Source organism: Oncorhynchus clarkii, chromosome 8 (genome assembly GCF_045791955.1).
Source record: "Oncorhynchus clarkii lewisi isolate Uvic-CL-2024 chromosome 8, UVic_Ocla_1.0, whole genome shotgun sequence".
NCBI classification, from domain to species: Eukaryota; Metazoa; Chordata; class Actinopteri; order Salmoniformes; family Salmonidae; genus Oncorhynchus; species Oncorhynchus clarkii.
In genome coordinates, this window is record NC_092154.1 from 37,170,675 (window position 1) to 37,184,612 (window position 13,938).

The window sequence follows — 13,938 nt, forward strand, 5'->3', positions numbered from 1 at the left end:
ACTGGGTCTCAAAGCATTTTATCAGGTCCACACTACTATTCACTGGGTCTCAAAGCATTTTATCAGGTAAAACACTACTATTCACTGGGTCTCAAAGCATTTTATCAGGTCCACACTACTTTTCACTGGGTCTCAAAGCATTTTATCAGGTAAAACACTACTATTCACTGGGTCTCAAAGCATTTTATCAGGTCCACAGTACTATTCACTGGGTCTCAAAGCATTTTATGAGGTCCACACTACTATTCACTGGGTCTCAAAGTATTTTATCAGGTCCACACTACTATTCACTGGGTCTCAAAGCCTTTTATCAGGTCCACACTGCTATTCACTGGGTCTCAAAGCATTTTGTCAGGTAAAACACTACTATTCACTGGGTCTCAAAGCATTTTAGCAGGTCCACACTACTATTCACTGGGTCTCAAAGCCTTTTATCAGGTCCACACTACTATTCACTGGGTCTCAAAGCATTTTATCAGGTCCACACTACTATTCACTGGGTCTCAAAGCATTTTGTCAGGTAAAACACTACTATTCACTGGGTCTCAAAGCCTTTTATCAGGTCCACACTACTATTCACTGGGTCTCAAAGCATTTTATCAGGTCCACACTACTATTCACTGGGTCTCAAAGCATTTTGTCAGGTAAAACACTACTATTCACTGGGTCTCAAAGCATTTTATCAGGTCCACACTACTATTCACTGGGTCTCAAAGCATTTTATCAGATCCACACTACTATTCACTGGGTCTCAAAGCATTTTATCAGGTCCACACTACTATTCACTGGGTCTCAAAGCCTTTTATCAGATCCACACTACTATTCACTGGGTCTCAAAGCATTTTATCAGGTCCACACTACTATTCACTGGGTCTCAAAGCCTTTTATCAGGTCCACACTACTATTCACTGGGTCTATAAGCATTTTATCAGGTCCACGCTACTATTCACTGGGTCTCAAAGCATCTTATCAGGTAAAACACTACTATTCACTGGGTCTCTAAGTATTTCATCAGGTCCACGCTATTATTCACTGGGTCTCAAAGCATTTTATCAGGTAAGACACTACTATTCACTGGGTCTCTAAGTATTTTATCAGGTCCACGCTACTATTTACTGGGTCTCAAAGCATTTTATCAGGTCCACACTACTATTCACTGGGTCTCAAAGCATTTTATCAGGTTCACACTGCTATTCACTGGGTCTCAAAGCCTTTTATCAGGTCCACACTGCTATTCACTGGTTCTCAAAGCATTTTATCAGGAAAAAACACTACTATTCACTGGGTCTCAAAGCATTTTATCAGGTCCACACTACTATTCACTGGGTCTCAAAGCATTTTATCAGGTCCACACTGCTATTCACTGGGTCTCAAAAACTTTTATCAGGTCCACACTGCTATTCACTGGGTCTCAAAGCATTTTATCAGGAAAAAACACTACTATTCACTGGGTCTCAAAGCATTTTATCAGGTCCACACTACTTTTCACTGGGTCTCAAAGCATTTTATCAGGTCCACACTACTATTCACTGGGTCTCAAAGCATTTTATCAGGTCCACACTACTATTCACTGGGTCTCAACGCATTTTATCAGGTCCACACTACTTTTCACTGGGTCTCAAAGCATTTTATCAGGTCCACACTACTATTCACTGGGTCTCAAAGCATTTTATCAGGTCCACACTACTATTCACTGGGTCTCAAAGCATTTTATCAGGTAAAACACTACTATTCACTGGGTCTCAAAGTATTTTATCAGGTAAAACACTACTATTCACTGGGTCTCAAAGCATTTTATCAGGTAAAACACTACTATTCACTGGGTCTCAAAGCATTTTATCAGGTAAAACACTACTATTCACTGGGTCTCAAAGCCTTTTATCAGGTCCACACTACTATTCACTGGGTCTCAAAGCATTTTATCAGGTCCACACTACTATTCACTGGGTCTCAAAGCATTTTATCAGGTCCACACTACTATTCACTGGGTCTCAAAGCATTTTATCAGGTAAAACACTACTATTCACTGGGTCTCAAAGCATTTTATCAGGTAAAACACTACTATTCACTGGGTCTCAAAGCCTTTTATCAGGTCCACACTACTATTCACTGGGTCTCAAAGCATTTTATCAGGTCCACACTACTATTCACTGGGTCTCAAAGCATTTTATCAGGTCCACACTACTATTCACTGGGTCTCAAAGCCTTTTATCAGGTCCACACTACTATTCACTGGGTCTCAAAGCATTTTATCAGGTCCACACTACTATTCACTGGGTCTCAAAGCATTTTATCAGGTCCACACTACTATTCACTGCGTCTCAAAGCATTTTATCAGGTAAAACACTACTATTCACTGGGTCTCAAAGCATTTTATCAGGTAAAACACTACTATTCACTGGGTCTCAAAGCCTTTTATCAGGTCCACACTACTATTCACTGGGTCTCAAAGCATTTTATCAGGTCCACACTACTTTTCACTGGGTCTCAAAGCATTTTATCAGGTCCACACTACTATTCACTGGGTCTCAAAGCATTTTATCAGGTCCACACTACTATTCACTGGGTCTCAAAGCATTTTATCAGGTCCACACTACTATTCACTGGGTCTCAAAGCATTTTATCAGGTAAAACACTACTATTCACTGGGTCTCAAAGCATTTTATCAGGTCCACACTACTTTTCACTGGGTCTCAAAGCATTTTATCAGGTAAAACACTACTATTCACTGGGTCTCAAAGCATTTTATCAGGTCCACAGTACTATTCACTGGGTCTCAAAGCATTTTATGAGGTCCACACTACTATTCACTGGGTCTCAAAGTATTTTATCAGGTCCACACTACTATTCACTGGGTCTCAAAGCCTTTTATCAGGTCCACACTGCTATTCACTGGGTCTCAAAGCATTTTGTCAGGTAAAACACTACTATTCACTGGGTCTCAAAGCATTTTAGCAGGTCCACACTACTATTCACTGGGTCTCAAAGCCTTTTATCAGGTCCACACTACTATTCACTGGGTCTCAAAGCATTTTATCAGGTCCACACTACTATTCACTGGGTCTCAAAGCATTTTGTCAGGTAAAACACTACTATTCACTGGGTCTCAAAGCCTTTTATCAGGTCCACACTACTATTCACTGGGTCTCAAAGCATTTTATCAGGTCCACACTACTATTCACTGGGTCTCAAAGCATTTTGTCAGGTAAAACACTACTATTCACTGGGTCTCAAAGCATTTTATCAGGTCCACACTACTATTCACTGGGTCTCAAAGCATTTTATCAGATCCACACTACTATTCACTGGGTCTCAAAGCCTTTTATCAGATCCACACTACTATTCACTGGGTCTCAAAGCATTTTATCAGGTCCACACTACTATTCACTGGGTCTCAAAGCATTTTATCAGGTCCACACTGCTATTCACTGGGTCTCAAAAACTTTTATCAGGTCCACACTGCTATTCACTGGGTCTCAAAGCATTTTATCAGGAAAAAACACTACTATTCACTGGGTCTCAAAGCATTTTATCAGGTCCACACTACTTTTCACTGGGTCTCAAAGCATTTTATCAGGTCCACACTACTATTCACTGGGTCTCAAAGCATTTTATCAGGTCCACACTACTATTCACTGGGTCTCAACGCATTTTATCAGGTCCACACTACTTTTCACTGGGTCTCAAAGCATTTTATCAGGTCCACACTACTATTCACTGGGTCTCAAAGCATTTTATCAGGTCCACACTACTATTCACTGGGTCTCAAAGCATTTTATCAGGTAAAACACTACTATTCACTGGGTCTCAAAGTATTTTATCAGGTAAAACACTACTATTCACTGGGTCTCAAAGCATTTTATCAGGTAAAACACTACTATTCACTGGGTCTCAAAGCATTTTATCAGGTAAAACACTACTATTCACTGGGTCTCAAAGCCTTTTATCAGGTCCACACTACTATTCACTGGGTCTCAAAGCATTTTATCAGGTCCACACTACTATTCACTGGGTCTCAAAGCATTTTATCAGGTCCACACTACTATTCACTGGGTCTCAAAGCATTTTATCAGGTAAAACACTACTATTCACTGGGTCTCAAAGCATTTTATCAGGTAAAACACTACTATTCACTGGGTCTCAAAGCCTTTTATCAGGTCCACACTACTATTCACTGGGTCTCAAAGCATTTTATCAGGTCCACACTACTATTCACTGGGTCTCAAAGCATTTTATCAGGTCCACACTACTATTCACTGGGTCTCAAAGCCTTTTATCAGGTCCACACTACTATTCACTGGGTCTCAAAGCATTTTATCAGGTCCACACTACTATTCACTGGGTCTCAAAGCATTTTATCAGGTCCACACTACTATTCACTGCGTCTCAAAGCATTTTATCAGGTAAAACACTACTATTCACTGGGTCTCAAAGCATTTTATCAGGTAAAACACTACTATTCACTGGGTCTCAAAGCCTTTTATCAGGTCCACACTACTATTCACTGGGTCTCAAAGCATTTTATCAGGTCCACACTACTTTTCACTGGGTCTCAAAGCATTTTATCAGGTCCACACTACTATTCACTGGGTCTCAAAGCATTTTATCAGGTCCACACTACTATTCACTGGGTCTCAAAGCATTTTATCAGGTCCACACTACTATTCACTGGGTCTCAAAGCATTTTATCAGGTAAAACACTACTATTCACTGGGTCTCAAAGCATTTTATCAGGTCCACACTACTTTTCACTGGGTCTCAAAGCATTTTATCAGGTAAAACACTACTATTCACTGGGTCTCAAAGCATTTTATCAGGTCCACAGTACTATTCACTGGGTCTCAAAGCATTTTATGAGGTCCACACTACTATTCACTGGGTCTCAAAGTATTTTATCAGGTCCACACTACTATTCACTGGGTCTCAAAGCCTTTTATCAGGTCCACACTGCTATTCACTGGGTCTCAAAGCATTTTGTCAGGTAAAACACTACTATTCACTGGGTCTCAAAGCATTTTAGCAGGTCCACACTACTATTCACTGGGTCTCAAAGCCTTTTATCAGGTCCACACTACTATTCACTGGGTCTCAAAGCATTTTATCAGGTCCACACTACTATTCACTGGGTCTCAAAGCATTTTGTCAGGTAAAACACTACTATTCACTGGGTCTCAAAGCCTTTTATCAGGTCCACACTACTATTCACTGGGTCTCAAAGCATTTTATCAGGTCCACACTACTATTCACTGGGTCTCAAAGCATTTTGTCAGGTAAAACACTACTATTCACTGGGTCTCAAAGCATTTTATCAGGTCCACACTACTATTCACTGGGTCTCAAAGCATTTTATCAGATCCACACTACTATTCACTGGGTCTCAAAGCCTTTTATCAGATCCACACTACTATTCACTGGGTCTCAAAGCATTTTATCAGGTCCACACTACTATTCACTGGGTCTCAAAGCCTTTTATCAGGTCCACACTACTATTCACTGGGTCTATAAGCATTTTATCAGGTCCACGCTACTATTCACTGGGTCTCAAAGCATCTTATCAGGTAAAACACTACTATTCACTGGGTCTCTAAGTATTTCATCAGGTCCACGCTATTATTCACTGGGTCTCAAAGCATTTTATCAGGTAAGACACTACTATTCACTGGGTCTCTAAGTATTTTATCAGGTCCACGCTACTATTTACTGGGTCTCAAAGCATTTTATCAGGTCCACACTACTATTCACTGGGTCTCAAAGCATTTTATCAGGTTCACACTGCTATTCACTGGGTCTCAAAGCCTTTTATCAGGTCCACACTGCTATTCACTGGTTCTCAAAGCATTTTATCAGGAAAAAACACTACTATTCACTGGGTCTCAAAGCATTTTATCAGGTCCACACTACTATTCACTGGGTCTCAAAGCATTTTATCAGGTCCACACTGCTATTCACTGGGTCTCAAAGCCTTTTATCAGGTCCACACTGCTATTCACTGGGTCTCAAAGCATTTTATCAGGAAAAAACACTACTATTCACTGGGTCTCAAAGCATTTTATCAGGTCCACACTACTATTCACTGGGTCTCAAAGCATTTTATCAGGTCCACACTACTATTCACTGGGTCTCAAAGCATTTTATCAGGTAAAACACTACTATTCACTGGGTCTCAAAGCATTTTATCAGGTCCACGCTACTATTCACTGGGTCTCAAAGCCTTTTATCAGGTCCACACTACTATTCACTGGGTCTCAAAGCCTTTTATCAGGTCCACACTACTATTCACTGGGTCTCAAAGCATTTTATCAGGTCCACACTACTATTCACTGCGTCTCAAAGCATTTTATCAGGTAAAACACTACTATTCACTGGGTCTCAAAGCATTTTATCAGGTAAAACACTACTATTCACTGGGTCTCAAAGCCTTTTATCAGGTCCACACTACTATTCACTGGGTCTCAAAGCATTTTATCAGGTCCACACTACTTTTCACTGGGTCTCAAAGCATTTTATCAGGTCCACACTACTATTCACTGGGTCTCAAAGCATTTTATCAGGTCCACACTACTATTCACTGGGTCTCAAAGCATTTTATCAGGTCCACACTACTATTCACTGGGTCTCAAAGCATTTTATCAGGTAAAACACTACTATTCACTGGGTCTCAAAGCATTTTATCAGGTCCACACTACTTTTCACTGGGTCTCAAAGCATTTTATCAGGTAAAACACTACTATTCACTGGGTCTCAAAGCATTTTATCAGGTCCACAGTACTATTCACTGGGTCTCAAAGCATTTGATGAGGTCCACACTACTATTCACTGGGTCTCAAAGTATTTTATCAGGTCCACACTACTATTCACTGGGTCTCAAAGCCTTTTATCAGGTCCACACTGCTATTCACTGGGTCTCAAAGCATTTTGTCAGGTAAAACACTACTATTCACTGGGTCTCAAAGCATTTTAGCAGGTCCACACTACTATTCACTGGGTCTCAAAGCCTTTTATCAGGTCCACACTACTATTCACTGGGTCTCAAAGCATTTTATCAGGTCCACACTACTATTCACTGGGTCTCAAAGCATTTTGTCAGGTAAAACACTACTATTCACTGGGTCTCAAAGCCTTTTATCAGGTCCACACTACTATTCACTGGGTCTCAAAGCATTTTATCAGGTCCACACTACTATTCACTGGGTCTCAAAGCATTTTGTCAGGTAAAACACTACTATTCACTGGGTCTCAAAGCATTTTATCAGGTCCACACTACTATTCACTGGGTCTCAAAGCATTTTATCAGATCCACACTACTATTCACTGGGTCTCAAAGCCTTTTATCAGATCCACACTACTATTCACTGGGTCTCAAAGCATTTTATCAGGTCCACACTACTATTCACTGGGTCTCAAAGCCTTTTATCAGGTCCACACTACTATTCACTGGGTCTATAAGCATTTTATCAGGTCCACGCTACTATTCACTGGGTCTCAAAGCATCTTATCAGGTAAAACACTACTATTCACTGGGTCTCTAAGTATTTCATCAGGTCCACGCTATTATTCACTGGGTCTCAAAGCATTTTATCAGGTAAGACACTACTATTCACTGGGTCTCTAAGTATTTTATCAGGTCCACGCTACTATTTACTGGGTCTCAAAGCATTTTATCAGGTCCACACTACTATTCACTGGGTCTCAAAGCATTTTATCAGGTTCACACTGCTATTCACTGGGTCTCAAAGCCTTTTATCAGGTCCACACTGCTATTCACTGGTTCTCAAAGCATTTTATCAGGAAAAAACACTACTATTCACTGGGTCTCAAAGCATTTTATCAGGTCCACACTACTATTCACTGGGTCTCAAAGCATTTTATCAGGTCCACACTGCTATTCACTGGGTCTCAAAGCCTTTTATCAGGTCCACACTGCTATTCACTGGGTCTCAAAGCATTTTATCAGGAAAAAACACTACTATTCACTGGGTCTCAAAGCATTTTATCAGGTCCACACTACTATTCACTGGGTCTCAAAGCATTTTATCAGGTCCACACTACTATTCACTGGGTCTCAAAGCATTTTATCAGGTAAAACACTACTATTCACTGGGTCTCAAAGCATTTTATCAGGTCCACGCTACTATTCACTGGGTCTCAAAGCCTTTTATCAGGTCCACACTACTATTCACTGGGTCTCAAAGCCTTTTATCAGGTCCACACTACTATTCACTGGGTCTCAAAGCATTTTATCAGGTCCACACTACTATTCACTGGGTCTCAAAGCCTTTTATCAGGTCCACACTACTATTCACTGGGTCTCAAAGCATTTTATCAGGTCCACACTACTATTCACTGGGTCTCAAAGCATTTTATCAGGTCCACGCTACTATTCACTGGGTCTCAAAGCATTTTTTCAGGTAAAACACTACTATTCACTGGGTCTCAAAGTATTTTATCAGGTAAAACACTACTTTTCCCATTTACTTAGCACATCATCTGGATAGAGTGTATGACACACATGGCACATTACAGCCCAACATATAAATGGTAACGCTGAGAATGTTTTTGCGGCCTATGCAATGAGATTTAAATAAGCAGAGTGGAACCATACGATGCCATTACTCCATTAGAAGCAGAATCTACTGTATGGCAAATACACAACAGCACAATCAACACACCACACACCCAGAGCCTACCTGTAGCCTGTTGGAGAACTTGTAGACATAGCTTTGGTACCCCACTCTCAGCATGGCTCAGACCAACGTCACACTGACAACACTCTCTAACGTTTCACGAACATTTAGCCAATGTTCTCCTTATGTTGTCTCAATGTCCCTCTCTAGGTTCTCTTCAACCCTGACTTGTTGTAGTACTTGGCATGTATTTGTTTGTTAGTGAGTCCTCTCTCCTTAAGCCTGTTTTGGACAGGAGAGGACAATCTGTTCTCCTCTGCTCTCCACTCACATCTTTCTTCCTCTCCCTCTGTCTCTGACACTCCAGCGGGAAGCCCACTATTTCACTAAGCGACCGTTGCCAAGGTGTCAGCATGTACAGGCTCTCTATTGGATGTCCCTGTGGATAATCAGTTCAACTGGCAAATCAGGCGATACAGCTCCCTTGGGGCCGACCTCCACCAACAACTCCCTTACTACCCCTCAGAGCTCACCCCCCTTCTAACCCCAACCTCTCCTCCTTCACCCCCGTGATACCCCTGCCCCCCTCACCCTTCATCTCTGTCTCCCCCTGCCCCACGACTCCCTCCCTCCTAGCCCTCAACCCTTAGTTCCTGAGCCCTGGTCAATAGCTCTAACCCAATCATCTCTTCACAAAGAGACAGGCCTACTGCCTGGGGAAAGGCTCATTGATCTGTTACTTATCGATTAGTGTGGGGATGACGGACGACACACCCACCTCTTTGCTGTCCTCCTCCTCTGCTCCCTCCTCCAGAGTGAGAGCTGCCAGTTGATTGGCTCTCTGCTCCATCAGGTTGACGTAACGGATGGGATTGGACAACGCCTCGATGACATCTGAGGTAGAGAACGGGGGAAAATAATGTATCATCAATGCTGTTATGTAAAGCCAGTGGAAACATAAACATAGTTATAACTCCATGGTTTAGTTCTATACCAGTATTCTGTAAGGTATGTCAGGCATTGTACCTGCGAATGTATCAGGGACATAGTCCTTGACCTCTACATAGACAAACAGAGCAGGGAGGGTCAGAGCCTGGTTCTTCTCATTCCTCAGACCAATGTAGTGGTAACCTGGAACACACACACACACACACACACACACACACACACACACACACACACACACACACACACACACACACACACACACACACACACACACACACACACACACACACACACACACACACACACACACACACACACACACACACACACACACACACAGGGGTGAGTAATCAGAAGTTCAGAAGTTAAAGGACTGTTACACAGCATCACTCAAGCAGAAAAATGGACCAGAATGGTAGTCAGTCAGACTATTAAGCTATAGGCCTCACCTGGGCGGATGGCATTCACAGGAATGATGCGATGGCCAATGAACTTCCCTCCATCCTCAAACACAGAAATCCTCATTGAGGCCAGAGTGGGCAGAACCACCTGAGGAACCATCACAGACACAGAAACATACACCCATGGATGGTCACATTAGCCTGGGAGTTCTTGGTTTTAAAGAACTACAAATCCCATAAAGATGTGCTCTGTGATGTTTTAAACAGTGATTTACACACATAATTCAATAGCACATTATTTCTCTCTATGGGTTCCTCGAGGATGACAGCCTCCTCATCACAGACAGGGTTGACAACGTTACCCTGGATGATCTAAATGGGGTAAGATCATGATCCAATCCAAGTTTATTTGTCACCTTTATTTGGCAGAGGATGCTCTTCCTCAACAATTCATATCAAACAAGTACACACAATATTATTTCTATTTTTATTTGTACACGAGAATAAAAGACATCTACACTATATGTGTGGGGATGACACACACACACACACACACACACACACACACACACACACACACACACACACACACACACACACACACACACACACACACACACACACACACACACACACACACACACACACACCTCCTTGGGCTACTTTGAAGAATCTCAAATCTAAAATATACGTTGATTTGTTTAACACTTTTTTGGTTACTACATGATTCCATATGTGTTTTTCCATAGTGTTGATGTCTTCACTATTATTCTACAATGTAGAAAATAGTTTTAAAAAATAAAGAAAAACCCTTGAATGAGTACATGTGTCCAAAATGTTGACTGGCACTGTAAATACAAGGTCAATACCAGTAACAATCAATGTCAAGGATACTGGTGACAGGCAAAAAAGGTTGGTAGCAATCGCAATATATTATACAGTATATATGTTTTACCTTAAAGAACTACAAATCCCATAACAGTCTGCCCTATATTATGCTTTACCTTCTTGAGTGTGAAGGCCTCCTCCTCCCAGACAGGGTTGACAGCGTTGCCCTGAGACGTCTTGGTCTTAAAACCCTTCCTTCTGGTGTCCACTGGCAGACCAAACATATCTATCTCCACATACGTCCCCACCTTCTTATCGGTCAGAAACTGGCCTGAGATGATCTGGAGACGGAGAGACGAGGATGATAAAAACAGATGAGAGCTGTGAAGTCCGTGCACCCATACCACATACAGTCAAAACACGCAAACGCACGTACTGTACGCGGAACACACAGATAAGCACCTTGACAGACAGCGTGTTGGCTACGATGCCGTCCACAGTGCTCTCAGCGAAGGGGTCAAAGTGTTTGTCCGGTCGTCTCATGAACTCTGGTTTCAGCCTGTAGCCACACTTCCCGTTGTACTCATACATGCCCAGGTTTAACATCATGGACAGGTCTGATGGAGAGAGAGAGAGAGAGAGAGAGAGAGAGAGAGAGAGAGAGAGAGAAGGAGGGAGAGAGAGGTAGGAGGGAGGGAAAGGTGAGTGGGAGAGGGGGAGAGGAGAGGGAGAAAGAGATTGAGAAAGAGACTCAACCTACTAGAATCTGAAGTCAAGTGTCTACTGTTTGCTGATGATCTGGCGCTTCTGTCACCAACCAAGGAGGGTCTACAGCAGCACCGATATCTTCTGCACAGATTCTGACAAACTTGGGCCCTGGCAGTAAATCTCAGTAAGACAAAAATAATGGTGTTCCAAAAGAAGTCCAGTCGCCAGGATCACAAATACAAATTCCATCTAGACACCGTTGCCCTAGAGCACACAAAAAACTATACATACCTCGGCCTAAACATCCGCACCACAGGTAAATCTGTGAACGAGCTGAGAAACAAGGCAAGAAGGGCCTTCTATGTTACCAAAAGGAATATAAAATTCGACATACCAATTAGGACCTGTTATAGAACCCATTGCCCTTTATGGTTGTGAGGTCTGGGGTCTGCTCACCAAACAAGAATTCACAAAATGGGACAAACACCAAATTGAGACTCTGCATGCAGAATTACAAAAAAATATCCCCCGTGTACAGCGTAAAACACCAAATAATGTATGCAGAGCAGAATTAGGCCGATACCATCTAATTATCAAAATCCAGAAAAGAGCTGTTAAATTCTACAACCACCAAAAAGGAAGCGATTCCCAAACCACCCATAACAAAGCCATCTACAGATAAATAAACCTGGAGAAGAGTCTCCTAAGAAAGCTGATCCTGGGGCTCTGTTCACAAACACAAACAGACGCCACAGAGGCCCCAGGACAGCAACACAATTAGACCCAACCAAATCAGGAGAAAACAAAAAGATAATTTGAAACATTGGACAGAATTAACAAAAAAACAGAGCAAACTAGAATGCTATTTGGCCCTAAACAGAGAGTACACAGTGGCAGAATACTTGACCACCATGACTGACCAAAACTTAAGGAAAGCTTTGACTATGTACAGGGTCGCCGAAGGCAGACCTGGCTCTCAAGAGAAGACAGGCTATGTGCACACTGCTCATAAAATGAGGTGGAAACTGAGCTGCACTTCCTAACCACCTGCCCAATGTATGACCATATTAGAGACACATATTTCCCGCAGATTACACAGAGTCACAAAGAATTCGGAAACAAACCCAATTTTGATAAACTCCCATATCTACTGGGTGAAATACCACAGTGTGCATCACAGCAGCAAGATGTGTGACCTGTTGCCACAAGAAAAGGGCAACCAGTGTAGAACAAACACCTTTTCCCTTTTGTACTTTAACTATTTGCACATCATTACAACACCGCATATAGATATAATATGACATTTGAAAATTCTTTATTATTTTGGAACTTCTGTGAGTGTAATATTTACTGTTAATTGCTGTTGTTAATTTCACTTTTGTTTATTATCTACTTATTATCTACTTTGGCAATGTTAACACATGTTTCCCATGCCAATAAAGCCCTTAAATTGAATTGAGAAGGGGAAAGAGAGTGAATGAGAGAGTTACAGGAATACAAGATCAAACAGTACTTTCCCAATTCACTAGTATCACTATACCAACCTCTAACCCCAACCGCGACAAACCGATGATATACTGATTTAGACCTTACCAATAGTTGTGTCAGGTCTTACCTATGGTCTAGTGTAAAATGAATCAGGTCTTACCTATTGTCTAGTGTGAAACGAATCAGGTCTTACTTATTGTCAAATGTGAAATGAATCAGCTCTTACCTAATGTCTAGTGTGAAACGAATCAGGTCTTACCTATTGTCTAGTGTGAAACGAATCAGGTCTTACCTACTGTCTAGTGTGAAACGAATTAGGTCTTACCTATGGTCTAGTGTGAAACGAATCAGGTCTTACTTATTGTCTAGTGTGAAACGAATCAGGTCTTACCTATGGTCTAGTGTGAAACGAATCAGGTCTTACCTATTGTCTAGTGTGAAACGAATCAGGTCTTACTTATTGTCTAGCCTGAAACTAATCAGGTCTTACCTATTGTCTAGTGTGAAACGAATCAGGACTTACGTATTGTCTAGTGTGTAACGAATCAGGTCTTACCTATGGTCTAGTGTGAAATGAATCAGGTCTTACCTATTGTCTAGTGCCAAACGAATCAGCTCTTACCTATTGTCTAGTGTGAAATGAATCAGCTTTTACTTAATGTCTAGTGTGAAACGAATCAGGTCTTACCTATTGTCTAGTGTGAAACGAATCAGGTCTTACTTATTATCTAGTGTGAAACAAATCAGGTCTTACCTACTGTCTAATGTAAAATGAATCAGGTCTTACCTATGGTCTAGTGTGAAACGAATCAGGTCTTACCTATGGTCTAGTGGGAAACGAATCAGGTCTTACCTATTATCTAGTTTGAAACGAATCAGGTCTTACGTATTGCGTCGTGTGAAATGAATCAGGTCTTACCTATGGTCTAGTGTGAAACGAA

At 41.6% G+C, this 13,938-nt stretch overlaps 1 protein-coding gene across 2 annotated transcripts in view; it reads right to left on the reverse strand.

Moving 5' to 3' along the window:
- Nucleotides 1–13,938, reverse strand: part of LOC139415359 (1-phosphatidylinositol 4,5-bisphosphate phosphodiesterase beta-1-like) — a 435,430-nt gene that overhangs the window by 168,119 nt on the left and 253,373 nt on the right. For both annotated transcript variants that reach the window (XM_071163445.1, XM_071163446.1), the window contains exons 20-24: nucleotides 11,264–11,418; nucleotides 10,978–11,142; nucleotides 10,022–10,121; nucleotides 9,651–9,755; nucleotides 9,403–9,518 (exon numbers count right to left, since the gene is read on the reverse strand). In XM_071163445.1, the coding sequence (XP_071019546.1) occupies nucleotides 9,403–9,518; nucleotides 9,651–9,755; nucleotides 10,022–10,121; nucleotides 10,978–11,142; nucleotides 11,264–11,418 (641 nt within the window). The remainder of the gene's footprint in view (nucleotides 1–9,402; nucleotides 9,519–9,650; nucleotides 9,756–10,021; nucleotides 10,122–10,977; nucleotides 11,143–11,263; nucleotides 11,419–13,938) is intronic.